The sequence below is a fragment of the Phoca vitulina genome, unplaced genomic scaffold, assembly GCF_004348235.1.
Source record: "Phoca vitulina isolate PV1807 unplaced genomic scaffold, GSC_HSeal_1.0 scaffold92, whole genome shotgun sequence".
NCBI lineage: Eukaryota > Metazoa > Chordata > Mammalia > Carnivora > Phocidae > Phoca > Phoca vitulina.
In genome coordinates this window covers 3,150,036-3,172,511 of record NW_022589795.1, presented here as the reverse complement: position 1 = coordinate 3,172,511, position 22,476 = coordinate 3,150,036, and the positions used below count along the sequence as shown (strand labels likewise).

The window sequence follows — 22,476 nt, the reverse complement described above, 5'->3', positions numbered from 1 at the left end:
TTTTTCTTTATTACCTAAGAGAACAAAAGATTTTCCCTGGAGTATCATTTCCTGGTGGCTGACCTTGGCCGCTGGCCCGTGTCTGAACATTTCCTAGTAGTCTCCCTTGCCTTTCGGAGAGAGAGAAGCCCTCACCAGTGAACATACATCACCTCACAATTCACATTTGTCCCCTTCCTTCCAGTCCCCTCACTCCACCCTTCTTATTTCATACTAAAGAAGTTTGGATAGTCAAGATTTATTCCCTCATCTGTTATAACTCTGTGCCAGGCATAAAGAAAAATGAAAAATTGTAAACAACCTTATAGGTGCTAGGCTGGGGGTAAGCAAAGAATGCCATGGGGGCCCAGAGGGGTCCCTGACCCAGCCAGGAGGTGGGAGGAGTGTAGACTGGGGAATAGTAAGGAAAGCTTCCAGGAGGAGGTGATGGATGACCCCTGAACTGAGACTTAAGGAATAGTGGTCTCTCCCATTGGAGCCATTAGCTGGGGCTGGGAGGCCACAGGACTTCCCAGGTATGTCCCCCAGGCTCTGTGAGGCTCCTCCTGTCCATGTTCCTCAGGGAGCTCCCCTGGGTCTCTATGGCCTAGGCAGGCTTTGTTCAGAATCCTGTGTTACAGGTAGTCCTCAAGTAGCCACTCTGATTGACACACTGTCCTGTCATGGGCAGAAGGAAACACCTGCTAATTCTGAGGGTTTTTGGAGGAAGCCCTGGAGGCCCAGCATTGTGAGGCCCCCACACTCCTGACTCAGAGCTCTCTACTCTTGGCTTAACGAGCCATCTAGCATCTGAATAGATTAAACCATCCAAACCAATCCTTCGAGGGCAGTCCCAGCCCTGCTCCCCTTCCTTGTCTCTGGGAGCAGGGAGGGCAGTCTGAGTTAGGGGTTGGAAATAGCAACTTCAGGGTGAGGTTGGTGACACTTAACAAAATAGCTGGGCTGGGCTAACCCCTTGTGTGAGTCATTTCCTCTGTATAGACAGTCACTTAGGGCAGTCCAACCAGCTTCTTGCCTCTGCTCATTCATGCTTAGGCACAGAAAGGCAGGGAGCACTTGAAATAGTGGGGGAAAAAAAAAAAAAGAAGAAAAGAAGAAGCTAAAATCCATTCCCACAATCCCCTGACCCCAGACCCAACCCACTTCCACCAGCCAGCGAGCAACTTCAGGCTCAGACAGCAACAGAAGAGAAGGGGCAGGGCCTGGCTGCCTGGGGCCTCAGGGGCCTGCTCAGAAGTGAGGAGTCCCAGCAGAGGTGGCCAGTGAGGACTCTGGGTCCTGCTCACCCATGCCTCTCTCATCTCAAACCCTATAAGCAGGGCTGAAAAATTCTACAGCCCTTCAACAACCAGTGCTGGGATAACGGGATATGCACATGCAAAAGAATAAAGTGGACCCCTTCCTCACACCATACACATAAATTAATTCAAAATAGATTGTAGACTTAAGTGTAAGACCTAAAACTATAAAGCTTTTAGCAGAAAACATAGGAGCAAATCTTTATAACCTTAGACAGTGGCGTCTTACATATAACACCAAAGGCAGAGACAAAAGAAAAAATAGATACATTGGACTTCAGCAAAATTTTAAAATTTTGTGCCTCAAAAGGCACCATCAAGAAAGTGAAAAGACAACCCCCAGAACTGAAGAAATTATTTGCAAACCATGTATATGGTATGGGCCTAGTATCCCATATATCCTAGAATATATAAAGAACCCTTACAACTTGAATGTTTCCTAAGGCCTTTGTAATGAAGTACCATAAACTCGATAACTCAAAACAATAGAAATGCGTTCTCTGATAGTTCTAGAAGCTAGAAGTCCAAAATCCAGATGTTGGCAGGAACGTTCTGGAGATCCTGAGAAAGAATCTGTTCTGCACCCTTCTCTCAGGTTGGGGTTGCCAGAAATCCTTGATGTTCCTTGGCTCAAAGATCCGTCACTCCCAGCTCTGTCTCTGTCATCACACGACTTTCTCGTTCTGTGTCTGTCTTCACTTGGGATTCTCCTCTGTGTGTGTGTGTCTTTTCTCTTATAAGAACACCAATCACATTGAAGGGGTCACCTTCCCCTAGCATGACCTCATCTTAACTAATTACATCTGCAACAACCCTACTTCCAAAGGTCAGGTTCTGAGATACTGGGGGTTAAGGTTTTAACATATCTCTGTGGGGGACACAATTCAACCTATAACACAGGAACAAAAAGACAAACCAATTTAAGAATGGGCAAAGGATTTGAATAGACATTTCTCCAAAGAAGATATACCAATGTCCACGAAGCTCAAGAAAGGTTGCTGTGTCGTTAGACATTGGGGAGATTGCAAACCCAAACCACAAGATGGTATTTCACACCCATTGGGATGGCTATAAGCAAACAGATAACAAAAAATGGTGGAGAGGATGTGGAGAAATTGGAATCCTCATACATGGCTGGTGGGAATGAAAAATGGTGCAGCCAGTGTGGAAAACAGTTTGGAAGTTCCTCGGAAAGTTAGACATAGTTACCATATGACCCATCCGTTCCACTCATAGGTATGTGCTCAAGGAAATGGAAAACAAGCATCCACACAAAATTTTGGACATGAATGTTCACAGCAGCATTATTCATAATTGCCAAAGGGAGGAAACAGCCCTAATGCCCATCAGCTAGTGAGCAGACAGTGTGGTATGGATACCATTATGGGATACCATTTAGTAATGAAGAGGAATGAAGTACTCACAGCTGCTATAACGTGGACAGACCCTGAAAACATGGTGCTGAGGGGAAGAAGGCAGACACAAAGACCATGTGTTAGAAGATTCCATTTATATGAAATGTCCAGAGTGGACAAATCTATGGAAACAGAAAGTAGATTATTGCTTGCCTAGAACCGGAGCAGTTGAGGGGAAATGGGGAGTGACTGCTCATGGGCATGGACTTTCTTTTTGGAGTAATGAAAACGTTCTAAACTTAGATTGTGGTGATGGTTGCACAACTCTGTGAACACACAAACTATTAAACTGTACACTTGAAATGGGTTAATTTAATGATAGGTGAATTGTGTCTCAATAAAGATGTTCATAAAAAGCTTCAAAAACAACCTCTGGAGGTGCCTGGGTGGCTCAGTTGGTTAGGCGTCTGCCTTCAGCTCAGGTCATGATCCCGGGGTCCTGGGATCGAGCCCCGCGTCGGGCTCCCTGCTCAGCGGAGAGTCAGCTTCCCGCTGTCCCTCTGTCCCTCCTCCCCTGCTCATGATCTCTCTCAAATAAATAAATAAAATCTTTAAAAAAATAACAAAAAATAAAAAATCTTTAAAAAAGAAAGAAACAAACCTGTCTTCACTCCTTTCCCACTAGAAAAGCAAGAGCTGGATCTCAGAGGATGACTTCTACCGGCCTACCCAGGAGCCACCCCCAGAGAGCCCCTCAGAACGCTCCGTGGCTCCTTCCGGAGGGACACCGGAATCGAGGCCCGGGCTCCTCCGGCATTTTTCTCAAGGACCAAGAAAAAGTTTCTCCACGGGGGCCTTAGACAAAGCCTGTGTGCCTTCCCCAGGAGGCAGGAAAAGCCAGGCAGCCACAGCGCCGGAGCATAAGAACTTCAGGGTGGTGCACCGCCGGCAGATGGGTAGGTGGCTGTGGCTTCCAGCGGCCTCGCTGTGCAGGACAGTGCCTTCCAGAGCGCAGTGCTGATGGCCTCCGGGTCATGTCTTCTCCCAAACAACACCTCTTCCCCCAGTGTAATAAGGAGCACCCTTGCTGAGTAATTCAGGAAAGCATTTCAGGAAAGGTACTATATTATCTCATAAAATCTCAACAATATAATGTTCAAAAGCCTGTTTCATATATTGAAATATTGAAACTTTTTCCCTGAAGTCGTATGATTATACAAAACCCTGGGTTCTGCCTGGAGCCCAGAGCAAACCCTGCCCCTTGAAGGCATTTCAGTGTCCCCTCCCAAGGCCTTTACCTTAGATGGTTTGTTTAACAGCGCTTGTGGGGTGTATCAGCTCTGCTATCTGATTAGTGTCCTCTCTGTGCTGTTTACAGTGAGGCCAGCTCGATTTCCATGCCCTGTGAAATTCTAGAAAGCGGTCAATAACCATAACCTGATTTATCTACAACCCCCATAAACAAAAAAGTATGCCCTAGTGTGTGTCTCTTTCCCACTTCATTTGGTGTCCGCAATGAGCCAGCAGACAATTCTGGCCAGGTTCCTGGCTTGGGGAGTATGGGTAGAGCTTTGGTCTCCAAGCTGGCTTCATTTAGGTTTTTCTTTAGGTCCACGGGGTGATTGTAACCATGCCAGAGAAGGTGTGCTTCATGCCTAGGCCATTAGGTTCCCTGAAGGGTAGGAAGACCCTGTACAATTGTTTGAGATCTCCAAGGCTAGTCCAGGCTGGGAGAGAGAGAACTGCGTGTCCTTTGGACCCCAGGTTGGTGGCAGACCCCTACGAAACAGGGAGCCCTGAGCAGTGTGTGGTAGTTAGGCAGGCGCTCATTTAGCAGATAGTTATCTGCGCTGTGCCAGTTTGTTCTAGGTGCTGGGGACACAGCAGGAAGCAAGACAAAGTCTCTGTCTTCACAGACTTATATCCTAGGCAGGAAATAAGACGATTCACAAGTAAATGTATAGTCTGGGCCGGTGATAATCATTGCTATGGAGAACAGTAAATATGGGAGTACCAAGGTGGGGAGTGTACTATTTCACATGGCCAAGGAAGCCCTCACAAATAAGGTGACCTCTGAGGAGATGTGGAGGGAGGGAGGGAGGGAGGCAGGCAGGCGCTGGGCGACCTTCGTGTCTCAAGCAGGGGAACAGATGCAAAGCCCCTGCCCTGGGCACGTGTCCGGGAAACTGAGGAGATGGGGAGGGCGTGGTTAGAGGTGAGGTCAGAGTGAGCGAGGGCCTCGAGGGCCACAGAAGTGGCCTTAGCTTTCATTCTGAGGGAGATGGCAGCCATTGCAGGGTTTGGGGCAGAGGGACGTGATCTGACTTCCTTTAAATGGGGAGTCATCCTGGCTCATATGTTGAAGGACCTCAGGGAGAGAGATCAGCCAGGCTGGGGGTGACGGCCGACTGAGCCCACATGGTAGCGGTGGAGGTGGTGAGAAGTGGGGTGTTCTGGATACGCCAGCGGGATTTGCAGAAAGACTGCATGTGGGGTATGGAAGAACGGAAATCAAGGATAACTCCGAGGTTTTTACCCCAAGCAACTGGGAGGATACAGTGTAGCATTTACAGAGATGAGGAATGCTGGGGGAGAAGCCAGTTTGCAGTGGGAGGGTCAGCAATTCATTTTCAGGCATGTCCACTTTGAGGTGCTTATTAGATATTAGACGTACGTGGAGCAAGGTGGAGATCTGAATCTGAGATTCAAGGGCGGGGTTCAGGCCGGAGATAAAAACCGGGGCCTTGTTGGCATGAAGCCCTGCAAGTGGGCAAGACCAGGTAGGAGGTGGGTGTCGTTGGAGGAGAGGACCCAGGACTGAGTTCTGGGGTGCCCCCGTGTTGAGATGTCAGGGAGAGAAGGAGGAGCGAGCCCAGGGGACAGAAGAGTGGCCCGTTAGGCGGAGTAGGACCCAGAGTGGCACCTCAGCAGCCGAGGGAGGGAAGGGGGGCTCAGCTGCATCCAGTGATGCTGATGAGTCAGGCCAGATGGGGACCAAGGATTAGGCTTTGGATTTGGTGACAAGGAGGGCATGGGGCTTCCCTTCCAGTGGAAGGAGGGGACAGAAGCCTGACTGGAGCAGATTCAAGATGGAATGGGAGCCGGGGCGCTAGAGACAGTTTTGACACCTCCTCAGGGGGTTCTCTGTAAAGCGGGACGGAGGAACAGGGTGGTAATTAGAGATGTGAGTGCCATCAAGAAAGCTATTTTTAAAGATGGCAGAAATAACAGCATGTTTGTATGCTGGCGGGAATGATCCGGGAGGGAAGGGAGAAAGCAGTGACACGGGAGAGGGAGGGTTGTTGGGGAGATGTTCTTGTCCTTGAGTAGGCGGGGGGGGGGGGGGTCCCCTGTGCAAACAGAGGAGTTGGCCTCGTCCCTGGTGACAAGGGGGAGGTGAGACTGTGGGTACTGATGCCAAAGTGAGGAGTCTGTGGAGGTTATCTTTTGAGTGCTTTTTTTGGCTCAGTAAAATTCAGGAACAAGGTCAACAGTAGAGGGTGAGGATAGGATGAAGGCACTCAAAAACTGTTCTGGTGGCAGTCAGTGTCCACACCCGCCGCAGGGCCTTGGGAGGTGGAGCGGTGACCCACCATCTAAAGTGCCTCTTTCTGCCCCCAGGACTGTCCAACCCGTTCCGGGGCCTCATGAAGCTGGGCACCGTGGAGCGGCGGGGGGCCATGGGCATTTGGAAGGAACTCTTCTGCGAGCTCTCCCCTCTGGAGTTCCGCCTTTACCTGAACACCGAGGAGCGCACCTGCGTGGAGACCTGCTCGCTACTGCGCTGCGAATCTGTGGGGCCGGCGCATAGCGATGGCCGCTTCGAGCTGGTCTTCTCCGGCAGGAAGCTGGCCCTGAGGGCCTCCTCCCAGGATGAAGCCGAGGACTGGCTGGACCGTGTGCGGGAGGCCCTGCAGAAGTGCCGGCCACAGCAGGAGGATGAATGGGTGAACATCCAGTACCCCGAGCAGCCTGACGACCCTCCGGATGCCCCTCAGGGTGGCCTCCCCTCCCACCCAGACCTGCTCCCTGAGCCTGACACCCTCCAGGGCACACAGTTCTGCTGGTCCTCTGCCCAAGTTCCCGAGCCAGATGCTATTAAAGAATCCCTTCTGTACCTGTACACGGATGGGACCTGGATGCCCTATATTTTTTCCCTCTCCTTGGAGTCTCTGAAATGCTTCCGAGTGAGAAACAACGAGAAGATGTTAAGTGACAGCCATGGAATTGAGACCATCCGAGACATCCTGCCAGACACAAGCCTCGGGGGCCCCTCCTTCTTCAAAATCATCACGGCCAAGGCCGTCCTGAAGCTGCAGGCTGGGAGTGCCGAGGAAGCCGCCCTGTGGAGGGATCTGGTGCGCAAGGTCCTGGCGTCCTACTTGGAGATGGCCGAGGAGGCCGTGACCCTGGGCGGGAGTCTGGACGAAAACTGTCAGGAGGTGCTGAAGTTCGCCACGCGGGAGAACGGCTTCCTACTGCAGTATCTGGTGGCCATCCCCACGGAGAAAGGCCTGGACTCCCAGGGCTGCTTCTGTGCAGGTGCCCACCCACTGTCCCACCACCCCCACATGCCCGCCTCCCTCTGCCTCCGGTGGGGTTCCGGATGTAGGCTCTCTGCCCTTGCCTGGCCCTCCGCACATGCCCCCGCACCACCCCTGCGATGTGGCAGCACATAGCCCCTGCTTCTCCCCAGCACCCACGGAGGCCAGCACCCCTGCCGAGGGTCGGCACCTGTGGGCGGCAGCTCTGCTAGGTGCTGCGCTCTGCTCAGGGAGTTCCATCCAGGGAGCTCTGTTCTCCACCCCCTCCGTTACCACATTACCATATTGTTGGATCCTTTTGGAGCAGGGGCATGGCACCCTTCCAAAGATTTCTGCATGCTCTTGCAAGTGCACACAGTCTTTTTCAGTTACAAAAATGGGCTCGTACGGCTCAGGGCTGTGCAATAGAACTTTCTCTGATGATGAAAATGTTCTAGATCTCTGCTGTCCAGTATGGTAACTCCAAGCCACATGTGGCTCCCGAGTACTCCAGATGGAGCTAGTATGACTGAGGGAACTGAATTTTCAATTTAACTTGACCTGTGGCTCGTGGCCGCTATTTGAGACAGCACAGCTATCTATATTGTTCTACAACTTGGGTTTTTTCTACTTAAGAATGTATTATGGATATTATTCCAAGTCAGTACCCCTGCTTTATCATTACTGTCATCAAATCTGATTCTTCTGCGGGGGGCACTGGGCCAGCTGCTTTTTGTGGATTATTTCATTTATTCCTCACAGTACCTATCCCGAGGTGGAGCCAGATGAGGACCTTGACGGTCCTAGAACCTTGCTCCAGCCAGGTCCCCATAGGCCCTCTCCACTCCCTTGCTTTTCAAGGCCGTGAGATATTCCACGGCTCACATTCCATTGTCAGCTCTTCTCCCCGATCCAGACACCCATTTCCATCCCTGTGGGTGCTCCAGGCGAGCTGGGAGAACTTTGCCCTGCTGCAGAGCGTCACAGCAGGAGTCCTGGCTGCAAGTGGCTTGAGGGCCGTCCTGTCGGCTGGAGCCTGTGGGACTAAAGGGGAAAGTCCGCTTCGGGCATCCGGAAGGAAGTGGTCTGCGGTTTTCTTCCTGCAGAAAGCATGTTCAGGTTCCTGCTCACCCCCTCCCTCCGCCAACCGCCAACACTCACGCTTTACACCTCCAGCCTGTGGGTGTTGGGCTCAGGGAGGAGGCCAGGCCCCCAAGGCCTGTGAGGGTCCCCCAGTGGGTGTGAGTGCTGGCCGGGGGAGCTCTCCCCGCACCTGTCACCTGCCAGCCTGTGGGCCGAGACTGAATCTGGGGAGCTTGGGCTTCCTTCCTGCCGCAAGCACAGCTCTGTGGCCAGGCTCATCCCCACCGCTGACATTTGGCTGTATTCATAGTGTGCAGGGCACTTTCAAAATCTCCTCTCGTTTAAACTTTGTAATCACCCCGCAGGAGAGCAAGTAACAGCTGAATTTTACAGACACCGCGACGGAACCTTGTAGAAATTCAGTGAAGGTTAGTTTGAGGCAGCTAGGAAGCAGAAGAGCCAGTCCTTCTAGTCCCAAGGCCAGAGGGACCCTTTCCCCCTGACCCCGTGGGAGGCAGGCATGTGCTCAGGAATTGAGCCAGGCCTTTGCTCTGCCCTAGGCATACCCCACTCCACTTCTCACTGCCCGCCGCTGCGGACGGACCTCCTGCAGAGGGACTGAAGCTGGACCCTGCCCCGCTGTCCCGAGGTATCGGGCATCTCTGATTCTGAGCTGGCACCAGGCGATGTCCAGATGCCCCTGCCTCTGGCTGGCTTCCCCACCTGCTCCCTGTGGCCGGCCCCAGGTCGCCAGCTCCTACCCTGCTTACCGAGGCCCAGACTTGGTCACTTCCATTTCTGGGCCCCAGTGGAGGGGGTAGACCTACAGGAGGTTGGCATGGGTGAGTGAGCAGTGGGAACATTGAACAGGCGGCTAGGTAGAAGAGGATGTGGCCTCTAGCAGCAACCCAACCCCAGTCCAATGCCCCGCTGTGCCGCGTCATCATCCTGTGACTGGGCAGGTCTCCTCAGCTCTCTCTGCACCGATTTCTTCAGCTGTAAAATGGCAACAACAATTGTTAACAGGGTTCTGTTGTAAACACTCATGAATGGGGTTGTTTCTGAGCGGTGTGCATATGAGTGAGGGTTGTTTTATCTTTCCATCCTTTTTAATCTATCTCTTCCTTAAAGAACAGGTCCTTCTGCTTAGTAACTTCTGCATTGATCGCAGACTCTGGCCTCACCACCGCTCACTCTCCCGCTGTCCTTCTCCCCAGGCTGCTCCCGACAGATTGGCTTCTCGTTTGTAAGACCCAAGCTTTGTGCCTTCTCTGGCCTCTATTACTGTGACATCTGCCACCAAGACGATGCCTCGGTGATTCCGGCCAGGATCATCCACAACTGGGACCTCACCAAGCGCCCGGTAAGCCTTGAGCCCAGCCGGTCGGTGGCCACACAGGGCTGCTGAGTGACAGAGGAATGGTCGCCCTTCTTTGCATGGAGGAGTTTGGCTCTAGGGAAGCCCGGGTCACTGGTTCAGGCCCCATGATGGGGGGGAGCTGACCAAGAAAAAAACATGGTGCTGGTCTATAGTCCCTGGGCAGAGCTCTGTCAGTGCCTGCCTTGGTCCTCAGCTGGAGGTCTGAGGATGGTTCTCTGCAGCTCTCCGTGGCTACAGACTAAACTGTGTAAGGCACCAGCAACCAGATAGGTAGATAGGTAGATAGGCAGATAGGTAGGTAGGTAGATAGATGATTGATAGATAGATAGATAGATAGATAGATAGATAGATAGATAGATAGATAGGGATAGGTAGATAAGGAAGGATAATTAGGCTAGATTAGATACATAGATGGATGTAGATAGGTGGATGGATAGATGGGTGGATAGATGGGTGGGTGAGTGGATAGATGGGTGGATGGTGGATGGATGGGTGGGTAGGTGGGTGGGTGGATGGTTGATGGATGGGTAGGTGGGTGGGTAGATGGGTGGGTGAGTGGGTAGATGGGTGGGTGGATGGGTAGGCTGGCCAACCAGCTGTACTTCTCCCTGGAGCTTCAGCCTTCTCTATGGATCTGTTTATATACATTTGTAAAGTTGGGATCATACTGGACTCATACTGCTTTATAACCTGCTTTGTCCACTGAGTATCACTTAGTCTTGGGTGCTTTTTTAAGTTCACCAAATGCCTTTGAATTAGATGTATTCCAAGATCTTTCACATTTCCTCTTCTCCACCTGAGCTTACCCACTCATCTAGCTATGTTACCATTAGCCAATTATTTGACTTCAGTTTCCTTGTCTGTAAATAGGGATTAATAAGTGTGTACCTCAGGACTGTGTAAGGACTAACAGGGACAGGACCCGCCGTGTCTTAGAGCCCTACATTAGTGCCCTTTCTTTCTCCTGAGGCCTGTCACACCTTCGGCCCCTAATTCACTTGGTCAGGGCCTGCCTCGAGGAGCACAAACTTGGCTTTACCCCAGAGGCACAGATTTCTGTTTAAGACAGACACCGAAGCACAAAGAAGAAGTTATTTACTTCTCTCAAGGCCCAGGCCTGCTGGCCACGGATGTGTCATCAGAGCCCAGGGAACGTGACTCTCAGATTCTGTGCCACTCCAGCCTCCACCTTGCTGGGGACCGGAACCCCAAGGACGTTAGCTTCACTTTGGCTTTTTGGTCGGTTACCTTGTCCCCACTCCTGCCCCCAGGGGTAAGTATTTAACTAACTACATGTAGAATATTAAACCTCAGAACCACCACAAATGCAAATAATTCTTTGGCCATAAAACACACTCACTATTTACAACATCCAGACACTTGTTAAGCCATCTTCTTATTCATTGCTGTAATCCTTGTGCCACTTCCTTTTCCCCAACTAGAAAATGACAGTACTTTTCTTGGCATATCTGAGATCAGGAAATATCCAGCTCTCGGTCTCTCAGAGATCCCTGGCCTGGGAAAGGCAGGAACACTCGAAATAGAAAGTGGCTGGCTCGTGGGTTAGGGGCCTTACTGTTCACTGTTACCACTGGCTGCCACTGGGCAGGATGTCAGCCTGGGACTGGGGTTTCTTCCTTGCCTGTCTCCTGCAAGCCCACAGGCCAGGAACAGTCCCGGGGGAACAGGAGGCTCCTGCCTGTCCGCGCACTTGGCAGTTTTCAGCGCGCATTCCTGTGTGTGATTTCATCTGAGCCTCACCCAAGGCCTGAAGCCGAGTCGTAGGAAGGGCTGGGCCGGGGCTAGAGACGAGCCATCTGAACAGAGTCCCCAGGCCTTTGCTGCTTGGCTGCCCACCAGCTGGAGGGCTGGTACTTTGGGGCTCTGGGAAATGGGAAAAGGAATTGTCCATTGTTGGGGGAAGCAAGAGATGGCGGTGGAGCTGTAAGACAGGAGGCCAGAGGCTCCCAAACCCCCAGTGTGACCATCTCCCTAGGGCCCTGTTCCATCCCCCACGCTTCAGGGGACAGCGGGGTTGCACGGGCACTCAAGAGTCTGAAGGCAGCTCCCATTCCTGAGGATATGCTACGTTTTTTGTTGTTTTTTTTTAATCTATACTCAAAATAATCCCATAAGGGAATTGCTTTTATTTTCCCCATTTTACAGACAAGGAAACTGAGTCACAAAGAGGTAAAATAAGTGTCACAAGGTCACACTGCTAGGAAGTGGTAGAGCCAAGATTCAAATTCAATTCTGACTTGGAAGCCCGACTCCTAACCACTGCACCGTAGCTGATGGTGAAGAACGTCTCAGCTCCTCCATCCTTGTCACAGCGAGGAGGAGACTGAAGGGGGGGGGGGAAGGCTTCTCATTAGTTAGTGAGGCAGCCAAGTGTGCAGAGACCACACTTCAGTTTAGACCTGGGCTCCGCTTTCTGCAGGTAGATGAAATAAGCCACTTTAGCAACTGTGAGCCTCAGTTTCTTCATCTATAAAATGGGGATGTTGGCCCTTCCCCATTGGCTTGTCATAAGCATTAGGAAAGGATGTGGCTGAGATCCTCAGCCCACTGTCTGGCACATAGTAGGTGCTCAGTAAGCTTTGGCATGAGGGTCAGGCTTTGGCATGAGGGTCAGGGCTGAGGGAGGAACCTGCAGCCCCCTCTGAGGTGGGAGAGACTGGGGTTGATCGCTCACCTCCACACAGGGACTTGGGGGAGCCCTGGTTGGTGCTGCTGGCAAGAGCTGGGGGGCTCGGGAAACCTCGTTAAGCCGTGTCTGATCTGTGGCTTCCTGTGGCTGGAGCCTGACTCAGACAGTCACCTGGTTCCTGAGTCGGCCCCGGGCCAATGCCTGTTTCCGTTAGGCAGGAAAATGGGGGCTGGGAGGACAGGAAAGAGTGGGAAAGGTCTGTGGGCCCAGGGGGAGAGGGGCCACAGCTGATGCCATGGAGGGGGAGTGGGTTTGGGCATTAGGTTACCTGGGTTCAGATCTTGACTTTTATGAGCTATGGACCTAGGCCAGATCACCTCACCCCTGAGCCTCAGTTCCCTCATCTATAAGATAAAGATGGTACCCTTGGACGGGGGTGGCCGGGGAGTGAGTAGGTAAGACCGTGCCTGTCCCGAGGCGCTCACCAAATGGTCATCTCTGTCCCGACCCCGCTATCTGGTGGTGCTCCAGATCTGCCGGCAGGCCCTGAAGTTCCTGACACGGATCCGGGCGCAGCCCCTCATCAACCTGCAGCTGGTGAACGCCTCGCTGTACGAGCACGTGGAGCAGATGCACCTCATCCGGAGATGCCGGGAACAGCTGAAGCTTCTGGGGGATTACCTGGGCCTGTGCCGAAGTGGGGCCCTGAAGGAGCTGAGCAAGAGGTGAGCATCCTGGACGCACACCGACACATCAGCACATACAGCCGGCACACGCACCAGATGCCCTCTTGGGAGAAATGCCAGGGCTGGGCACAAATCACCTTCCCACTGGGTTTGGGAAATGACCACATGCTTTGAGAGTGGCTTTTATTTGTTCATGTATTCATTCATTCAACAAATATTTACTGAGAACATTCTAAGTGCCCAGGTTTGTGGGCCACAGAAGTAGGCCGGTTAAGAGGACTGGAGGAGGGCAGAGCAGGGAAGACTTCCTGAAGGAACGGACAAATAAGGTGAGACCCGAAGAATGAGTAGGAGTTTAGAAAGGAGAAGAGATTCAGGAGAGAGTGATCCAGACAGAAGGAAGAGTGTGCACAGGCCATGAACGAAGTCCCCATACATGGAAAGAACAGAGAGAACTCGGGGGCGGGTGGGGGGGAGTGGGGGAAGGCCGTGTTGCCCTGGCCCCTCCCTACCCAGTCCTCCCTGCATGGCTGCTTTGCTGCTGTCCAGCACAGCATCCCTCCCAAAATCCTCAGAAGAGGGCAAGATTAGGGTGGGACCCTCAGGATGCCCTTGGAGAAGCTTCTCGGCCCCCAGAGCCTGGGGGCCTGCTCAGGGTTGGGAGGCGATGTTGTGCTGCAGCATGGACTTAGGGTCCTTCTGGGCCCGTCGTAAATGCCTCCTCGCCCAGGCCACGGTCTCGGGGTTGGGCTCTCCTCAGGCCCTCAGGAGGGCAGACCCCAGGTAGGGGAGCTGGTGCCTACTGTCCAGTGGGGCTTTGTGGCTGGGTGTCTGGGGACTTGGGGCAGCTCAGCAGCCCCTCCACTTTCGCCCCTGCTCCCAGCCACTTCTCCACACAGGCCTGGCACAGAGACCAGCCCTCTGATGGGCTGTAGCTCTAGGCTTCTGGCTCATGTTCTCCGGGGGTCGTTCCTGCATGGCTGTGTGGGGCCCAGGCAGTGCCTAGTACAGGCCCCCCAGGACTCTCAGGGAGGGGGCTGCTGCAGGAAGCTCTCTCTGAGGCATAGGGGAGAAGCTGGCTCCTCATAGGCTCCCAGAGCGGCCAGCTGGGCCCTGGTCTGCACAGGGCCTGAAAGGACAGAAAGCCCTCTGGTGGCCACCATGAGGGACCCTCTCAGGCTGCTTCCCGGGGAGGCCCTGCCTGTCGTGATCATCAGCTGGGTGCCTGGGTCTTCCCTCATTGCCCTCCTTTCGGAGATTCTAGGACACAGGGCTCCAGAGAGTCTGCCCTCCGGCCCCCCCTGACCAGGGTGGTGAGATCTCACTGTCATCACCCTCCAGTCAAGGGGATCTTCTGCACACCTGAGCAGACCAGGTACCTGCAGGGGGGGTCCTGGGTGCTGGCCTCGCTTCCCTGGCCCCACCCTGCTCAGATTGTTTGGTCTTCGGCTTTACTGACCTGTCTGGGCTGACCTGCGGGGCAGCCCTGCCTCATTCTCCCTGACCCTGCGGTTCCCATCCTTGGGTAGCAGCACTGCATACCTACTGTGCAGCCTACCACCTTCGAGAGAGCAAGGCTAGGCCAGTGGAGGTCCCATTTTGGAATTAGCATGGGGCAAGTGAAAGAGATAAGGAGCAGCCTCTGCCCGACCTCAGATTTGCTGTGTGACTCAGAGAGGTTGGTTCACTTATCTGAGCCTCAGCTTTCTTGTCTATAAAATGGGCCAGTAATCCCTGTGCTCATGCGGCCTTCCAGAGTTGTGCTGAGGGCCCCATGAGGGGCTCAGAGTCTGGGGAAGGACACAGACAGGTAGACAGATGGCCCTGGGTCAGCATGACTCGTGCCATGAGGGAAAGCATCTGACCCAGCCTCATCAGGGCTGGAGGGCCAAGAAAGCTCCCAGAGGAGATGGCGTCTGAGCTAAGGGTTTGCAGGGTTTTCTTTTCTTCTTCTCTTTTCTTTAAAAAAGAAATGTGTTTCTTCTTTACAAAGATAGTCAATATTCAAACAGCGTTAAAGAATCAGGCAGGAAGTTCCGATCACCCCTCCTGCAATCCCACCACCATCAGTACTGTTAGAGCATGCTTCCAGAACTCTGTCCTTACCCATGTACATAGTGAACTGGGATTTTGCAGAAGAACCAGGAGAAGAAAGGGGAAGGGAGGGCCCAGTTTTCCTGGCTCAAGGGGACCGGTGATGTGGAAGGGGATGGGAGTTTGGCTTATCAGGACCCTTGAGGGGTCCAGTGCAATTGGATCGTGGGTGCGGGCGCCAGACCTCGAAGGTCCTAGGTACCACACTAAAGGTGTTTGGATTTATCCTGCCAACAATGAGGAGCCCTTTGAAGGGTTTTGAGCACGGGACTGTCAACGTTCTCCAGGGTTTAAAAAAGGCCAGTTTAGGGGGTGCCCTCCTGGCTCAGTCGGTAGAGCATACAACTCTTGATCTCGGGGTTGTGAGTTCAAGTCCCACATTGGGTGTAGAGATTACTTAAACATAAAATATTTTTTTAAAAAAAGTAAGCAAGTAAGAAAATGAAAAGCCCAGTTTGGCAGCAGAGGGGCACGGGGGCTGGTGTAGTAATTAGCCCAGGGAAGTGAGGAGGCCTGGGCTGAGTTGGCCAGAGTGGAGGCTGAGGACCAAAATGGTTGGGAAGGAAGGGCAGGCCTTGAGTGTGAGTGGTGACGTCAGGGAGGAGTTCCCCTTTCTAGTGGCAGCCCTCTGGCTGAGCCCTCTGAGAGAAAGGGGATCCTCGGACAGGCCAGGACATGTCTCCAGGGGCCAGAGAAGCCCCAGAGCACCCTCTCGGCCCTTGGGAAGGAGCCATTCTAGGAACGCCCTGGAGGGGTGGCCAGAGGAGGCAGCTGAGTTCAGAGGAGTCACACAGCCTGGGCCTGGAATGCAGATCTGCCGGCCCTGCCAGCACCCTTTCCCACCCCATCACTGGCTGCAGGAGTGAAGGGGCAACCTCCCCTGTCTTCCACTCTCTTCCAGAGTGCCCTACAGATCTCTCGGGCCCCTTCCCCCCTGGCAGTCAGCCTCACACCGAAGAGGACAGAGAGGGGTCTCCTGATTGCAGGGTGGAGAACAGAGTCCTGGAGCCCTGGGGTGTGGATTTCTCCCCTGACGGCAGGATGAGAAGAAGTGGCATCTCGCCCCGGGGCCCATCTCTGTCCCCTCCAGCTTGGACTGAGTCCTGTGGAGAAAGCACCTGCAAGGCCTTACTGAGCGTCTGACAGGCCCAAGGGACAGTGGCTCACAGGGAGGGTCCTGGGCCTGGCCGCTCCCCAGGGCTTCCATGACCGTGGGCAGAGGGCAGATGACAGAGATGACTCTCCATCCAGATCAGCCCCACCCTTCCTGCCTGTGCGCCCCCCGCCCCCCGTGTTTTCCTGGTGATAAATGGCGGCTTCCCGTTCCCAGAAAGCTGGAAGTTTACTGGGGAAGCCAGCGTGGTGAACCGAGCAGCCGGTCGGCAGTGTCCTCAGCCCTCGTCGCACAGCGTGGCCTGCCGGGCGGCTTGGTGCGGCTGGTCCTCTCTGCCCCGGGTTGGGTTCCCCCAGACCATGACGGAGGCCCATTCCAGATGCCCCGGGGCCTCCTTAGGCATTTTCCCCAACCCCAGTACCCACATAGGCATACACAGCAAGGCCAGGCAGGTGTTGTCACAGGGTGTTTACTCTCCTTCCCTCAGGATGGAACCCCTCGGATCGCTGCCCTTGCCGAGCTGGAAAGGAGAGCCGCCCTCGGGCCCCATCTCCCCCGTGCCCCCCACCCTCTGAAACAGGATCTGGCGTACTTGGGCCACATCTCCATGCCTCTCACGTAGCACCGACACTGGATGCTTGACTGTCCCTCAGCTAGCCCAGGGGTGACAGGAGGGCAGAGGCCACTTCCCATGCATTTCTGTCCCCAAGCGCTGTCCCTGGTATGTAATGGTGGCAGGAATGACAACAGCTAACACCTCCGGGTGTTACTGGGTGGGTAAGGGTAAGGGCTCCGGAGCCACACCCCTGCGTTCAAACTCCAGCTCTGCCACTCACTAGCTGTGTGACCGCAGGCAAGTTATTTAACCTCTCTGGGCCTCTATTCCCTCTTCTTCTCAAAGTGGGGCTTGTAAGAGTACCGAGCTCACGGGACCATGGAATGAGTTAATGGATAAAGCTCTGAGCCCAGTTCTCCGTACAAATGTTAGCTTTGGTCATCCCCCTCCTCGCTGTTATTTTTTTTATAGACATTTTATTTTGTATACCTTTAAATTTGTTTGCAATTTTTTCAGCTTTATTGACGTATAACTGACAAAATTGTGAGGTGTTTAAAGTGGACATCATGATGATTTGATGCATGTATATACACTGTGAAAGGGTCCCTCCCATCTGGCTCATTCACACATCCATCCCTCACTACTTACATACAGATTTTTGGTGAGAGCATTTAAGATCTACTCCCTCAGCAAATTTCAGGTGTACAGTACAGTGTTGTCCACTGTAACTGACAATCACTCATTGTTTACTGTGTGCTGAGCACTGTGCCGAATGCTTTGAATAAATTATTTAATCCTCAAAACAGCTCCATTTCTCAGGTGAGGAAGCTTGAGGTGCAGAGAGGCTGAGTAATTTGCCCCAGGTCACCTGGAAGACCAGGTCCCCAACCCAGGCGGCCGACCGTGCTCTTTAGGGACCGCCCCGGCCAGGCGTTCATACCCGGTTAGCAGCTGAAGGAATGAAAACAAACACAGGTTTGCCCGGATCATGGAAAGCCTTATAAGGAGCCTCTTATGTTTTGCTTGAAGGCTCAACCACAGGAATTACCTCTTGGAGTCTCCCCACAAGTACAGTGTTGCCGACCTCCAGCAGGTGAGAGTGCCCTCCCCGACCTCCAGACCTCTCTCAGAGGGACCTCATTCCTGGAGAAATCAGAGAGGGGGATGCGGGAGGGGGGGGCTGCAGCTTTTCAGGCCCTCAGCGTGTCTCGCTGTCCTGTGCTTCCCGGGCAGTGACCGAGCACCAGCCCCTGCGGTGAGCGGGCAGGGGAGCCAAGTCCGGGGCACAGGAGCTCCTCAGCCCCTTCCCTGCGGCTGGACTCGTCCCCAGCAGGAGGGCGGGGGGGTGGGGAGGCCCCAGGGGTGAGAGCTGGGGACATTCCTTTCCTGGCGGGAGGGCACTGTGGATTTGGGTCTCGTCTGGCAAGCCGGTTAGCCCCAGTGACCTCTGCATGCGGGGGAGCTGGACACCTGCATCCTTCGGCCTGGTCCGGGGAGCTTTTCTTGCCCAAGCGGGGAGAGCCTTCTTCGGGGGTAGGACCTTGTTCAGGCAGAGTGCCAGGAACAGCAGCAGGCCGCACTGTCCCGACGGCCTCGGCCTCAGCGCAGCTGCCTGAAAGGCCTGGCGGCCCCCGCCCTTGCCCTCCACAGATCGCAGACGGGGTATACGCTGGGTTCCTCAATGCCCTCATCGGATTCGCCTCCCAGCACGTCTACCACTGCGACCTGTGCACCCAGCGCGGCTTCATCTGCCAGATCTGCCACCACCACGACATCATCTTCCCCTTCGAGTTTGACAGCACGGTCAGGTATGCGGGATGCCCTCCCCACGGCTGGCCCCGGCGTTCCGGGGGGGCAGGCGCACGGAGGACGCCGTGTGTGTGCTGGTGCCGCGGGCTGGCGAGCTCGTCTACAGCAGCCGATGCCCTGGGCAGTCACGGCGGCTCTGGGCCTGCTCAGGGGACAAGAGAGCCCTCCGAGGACCCTTCCCCAGACCAAGGGAGCTGTCTGTCTCCCTAGAGAAGAGGTAGCTTGCCGCGTCTTTGAGCGGGGGCCTCGGTTCTGTCATATACAGACGGGTTGAGGAGGGACCGAAGGAGCGGCCGCCCTAGAGTGTTGGCACAGGCCAGGCACGAAGTGGGCCCCCAGGGGCTGGCACCTGCCTGGCTCGCCCCGGCAGTGATGATGCTTCTTAGCCGGTTAGCACGCCTTATCAGAAGCCTCTCAGTGGAAAAATTCATCCACCAAACCTCCATTCCAGCCCAGGCAGGAGCATTCATTCATTTTCAGGAGGCGTCTCATGGCCTAGATTCAGCCCCTGGGCTCCGTTTTTTAAACGGCAGAGTGTTTTCAACATAGGCAAGGAATCATCCCGTGAGTCTCCAGCAGCATGTGGGAAAAGTGGATTAGAAGCGAGCGTCAGCGCCTGTGGCGTCTGGCAGTGGGGAGGCAGGGCGCGCTGGGGTGGGGGCGGGCGGGGGCGGACCTCGGGCCCCCCCACCCCCCAGGGCTCTGGTCAGACGCTGGCTGCCCTCCTCCAGGTGTGGCGAGTGCAAGACAGTCTTCCACCAGAGCTGCCAGGCCGTGGTGAAGAAGGGCTGCCCCCGCTGCGCCCGGCGGCGCAGGCACCAGGAGCAGAGCACGCTCAGCTAAGCCAGCGCGCCGTCCCCACCCAAGCCGTCGGGCGGTGGCAGCCCGCTCAGCTCGGCCGTCCCAGCTGGGTTCGGCTTCAGCCTGGATCCTCTCGAGGTGTCAGGAAGACTCAGATGGGACCAGCGCGCGAGCCCACCAGATGAGGCCCTCGATGATGTCCCCCAGTCCCTCTCCCCCGCACCCCGTCTGCTCCAAGAGGTGGGGACACCATCTGATGCCGCCTCGGCCCAGGGGAAGCGGGCAGGGCAGCTTTGCACTAATCAGGCCCAGCTCGCCTCACAGACGCAGCCCCTCCATCAGGGCTGTTCGAACACTGTGGACACAAGACTTGAGCGCATTCTCAATTCCACATTCCCGATTAAAAGGTCTAGTTTTTTAAGGCAGGTTTTTTTTCCCTTCGTATTTCAACAGAAAATATTTTTTTATTCTTGACCCTACACAATTCACCCAAGAAATCCAGGCACTCTCGCGCGGAGCGAATGTGTGGGAACATTTGGCCTGCAGGCTGGCGGGTGGCGGGTGGGCAGGCCACCGCTGGGCCAGAGCCTGTCGGCTGGACCGGGTGCCTTTCCGTCACCCGCGCCGGGCCCTTGCTGCCCACAGCTCAAGTACGACGTGCCAAACTGCCCCGGGGGCTGGTGGGACCGGTCCTGATGACCGCCCTCTTCCTCTCCCTCTCCTCTCTCCGCCCTGCCCTGTCCTCCTCACCTCTCTCCGGGTCAGAGCCCCCTGGCTTCCCTACAGCCTGGGATCTCAGTCCCCACGGGAGAAGGGAGTAACTCGGAACCAGCACTGTCAGCACTTTGCACCTTCCTTGGTCCAGGCCAGGGCTGTCCTCTTCCCTACCCCTCAGCCCCTTGCCCTCCACACCTACGGCAGCCATGCAGCTGGATGGGCCGGGGGCTGCTGGAGACACGCTCTCAGGGGGACACCCCCCCTACCCCACTGCCTGCCTGAGCCCAGAGAAGGCAGTGAGCCGGGGCCAGGGGCCAGCCTTGGGCATCGTGACTGCCAGGCCCCACACCGTGGAGTGGCGACCCCCGGCCTTCCACGAAGAGGGCCAGGCCTGCTGCGGAGATGTACGGGGACACACGGGAGCAGCCACCTTGTGGAAGGATGCTTAGCCTCAGTTTACAAAGCCATGAATTCCCAAAGCTTTGCTGGACTGGCCCAGGAGGGGCGCTGCTGGAGACTAGAAAATGTCACTGGAGCATGATTGCCTTTTCAAGAGGTCTTGGGGTAGAGTGGGAGCCTGGAATTGTTTTCAAAGTGACATTTAGACCCTGTGGTTCGGGGGTGATTTCTCTGCTGCCTTCCCCCATCTCTCCTGGACCCACAGCCCCCCATCCCCCACCCTGGGTCCTCTGGCCATCCTATCTGCTCTCAGCTTGGATTGGGGGCCTCAGGTGGAGATTGCCTGTCACTGTCAAGAGATGAATCTACTCCCACCTCTCCCTTGGGGTGATTCGGCTGCTGAGTCACCTGCCCAGCCCTGTGGAGCTGGATAAATTGTGCAATAGAACAGAGGAGGTGGTGGGCAGGGGTGGGGGAGGGGAGGGCTGCCACACAGCTTCTCTGTCCCCGTCACAGAAGATGGTTGCATACCTATGCCCAGCACACCAAAGCCTCCTAAATGGGAAAGTGGATCCTTATCCCCGTCCTGCACCCCCACAGCCAGCGTTAATGCTCCCCCACAAACCCAGCCCGAGCACAGCCGCGGGGGCCCCGATCCCCACGCGGGCCCCGATCCCCACGCGGGCAGGGGCTGGCCTGGGATGGGCAGTGCTGCCCCCGCGGCCGGCCCCGGAGGCCTGGTGTAGGCTGGGTAGGGCCTGTCCAGCCCACGGCCGCCTCCCAGGCACTAGTCGTAGCATTAGAACCGACCCTCTGCCCAGTACCAGAAAGCTGCTAATGCTTCCGGATGAGTTGACTTTTACCCTCTCACCTTCAATGGAAAGCTGATGTGAAACTCAGTGGTGCCCACACTATTTTTAAAATGCCATTTTATGCAATAAACTGTTTCTAGTGAGGGGCGCTGACCCTGAGTAGCGCTTTGCGGTGTGTGGAAGGAACTGCTGCTGTGTGATTTTTGAATGATTTTGCAGTAAAGACCTGATTTTTCTCACCTCTGGTCTCGCTTCTGAATCCTGATGCTGCCGCTGGTTGGGGGAGGCCACCAGCCATCCTGCCCGGTGGCGGGGGGGGGGGGGGGGGGGGGGAGTTTGCACCGGGCCTGGGCATGCAGGGGAGGAGAGGTGACAGTGTTCGGTCTGTCCTCTCCCCACTAGGAGCCAGACGAAGGGGGTTTGGAGGGATAGCATTTCAGGGCCTTGGTGGAGGTTTCCTCACATACACTCATATGTAACAACTGAAGCTAATGCCTGACATCCCACCACAGTGGCTTCTTCCCTGTGCCTGTCGAAGCACAGACCCCTAACACCGGAACATGAGAGATGTCGGGACTGTTTTTCCGCTGGGTTTTCCAAAGCAAGAGAGGGGGCTCGGGGCCGGAATCAGGGCTCATGGTTTCAGGGCTCCACGTGGCATTTACTTGGCTGCTACCTTCCCCTGAAGTTCCAGGAGGAGCCCACCAATGCCCGTGGTAAGGACAGAAGAAAACAGACTAGTTCCAGGGAAAGTGGGCCGCAGGAAAATGGAATTGAAACATTCAGCTTTGCAGTTCCTTGTCCTTGAAGACGCCATTCAGCCCATGGGGGAGCGTCGCCTGAGCCCCAGCGTCCCTCAAGGGCCTCAAGTCCCTCCAGGGTCAGAAGGGGGTGGGCTCTGAGAAGACCAAAGGAACTGGGTTTGAGGCCTGGGGACAGGGAGTTCAGGGCCACGAGACCTGGGTGCCTCCCTGCCTTTCTTCTCAGTGCCTCCATCCTCAGCAAGATGCCTCTGACTACATTCCTTTCTCCCTTTCCCCCTCCTGCCTAAAGGAGAATGGGGGGTTTGGAGACCTCAACCCAAGACCAAAGAGGAGGACAGCTCATCTTACAATAAAAATTTAATAACGAATGTGTGTTCTTACAATAATGTGATAATACTAACCGTGCTTAGTGCAGCTCATTCTCATTCATTCTT

The 22,476-nt window shown here is 54.9% G+C and overlaps 1 protein-coding gene across 1 annotated transcript in view; it reads left to right on the top strand.

Annotated features, from left to right (window-relative positions):
• PLEKHM1 (pleckstrin homology and RUN domain containing M1) overlaps nucleotides 1-21,496 on the top strand; it is a 39,409-nt gene extending 17,913 nt beyond the window's left edge. The window contains exons 5-11 of the mRNA XM_032396509.1: nucleotides 3,339-3,609; nucleotides 6,275-7,195; nucleotides 9,477-9,622; nucleotides 12,822-13,015; nucleotides 17,770-17,833; nucleotides 18,391-18,548; nucleotides 19,281-21,496. Of these exons, the coding sequence (XP_032252400.1) occupies nucleotides 3,339-3,609; nucleotides 6,275-7,195; nucleotides 9,477-9,622; nucleotides 12,822-13,015; nucleotides 17,770-17,833; nucleotides 18,391-18,548; nucleotides 19,281-19,392 (1,866 nt within the window). The 3' untranslated portion in view covers nucleotides 19,393-21,496. The remainder of the gene's footprint in view (nucleotides 1-3,338; nucleotides 3,610-6,274; nucleotides 7,196-9,476; nucleotides 9,623-12,821; nucleotides 13,016-17,769; nucleotides 17,834-18,390; nucleotides 18,549-19,280) is intronic.
• The last annotated feature ends 980 nt before the right edge of the window (nucleotides 21,497-22,476 follow it).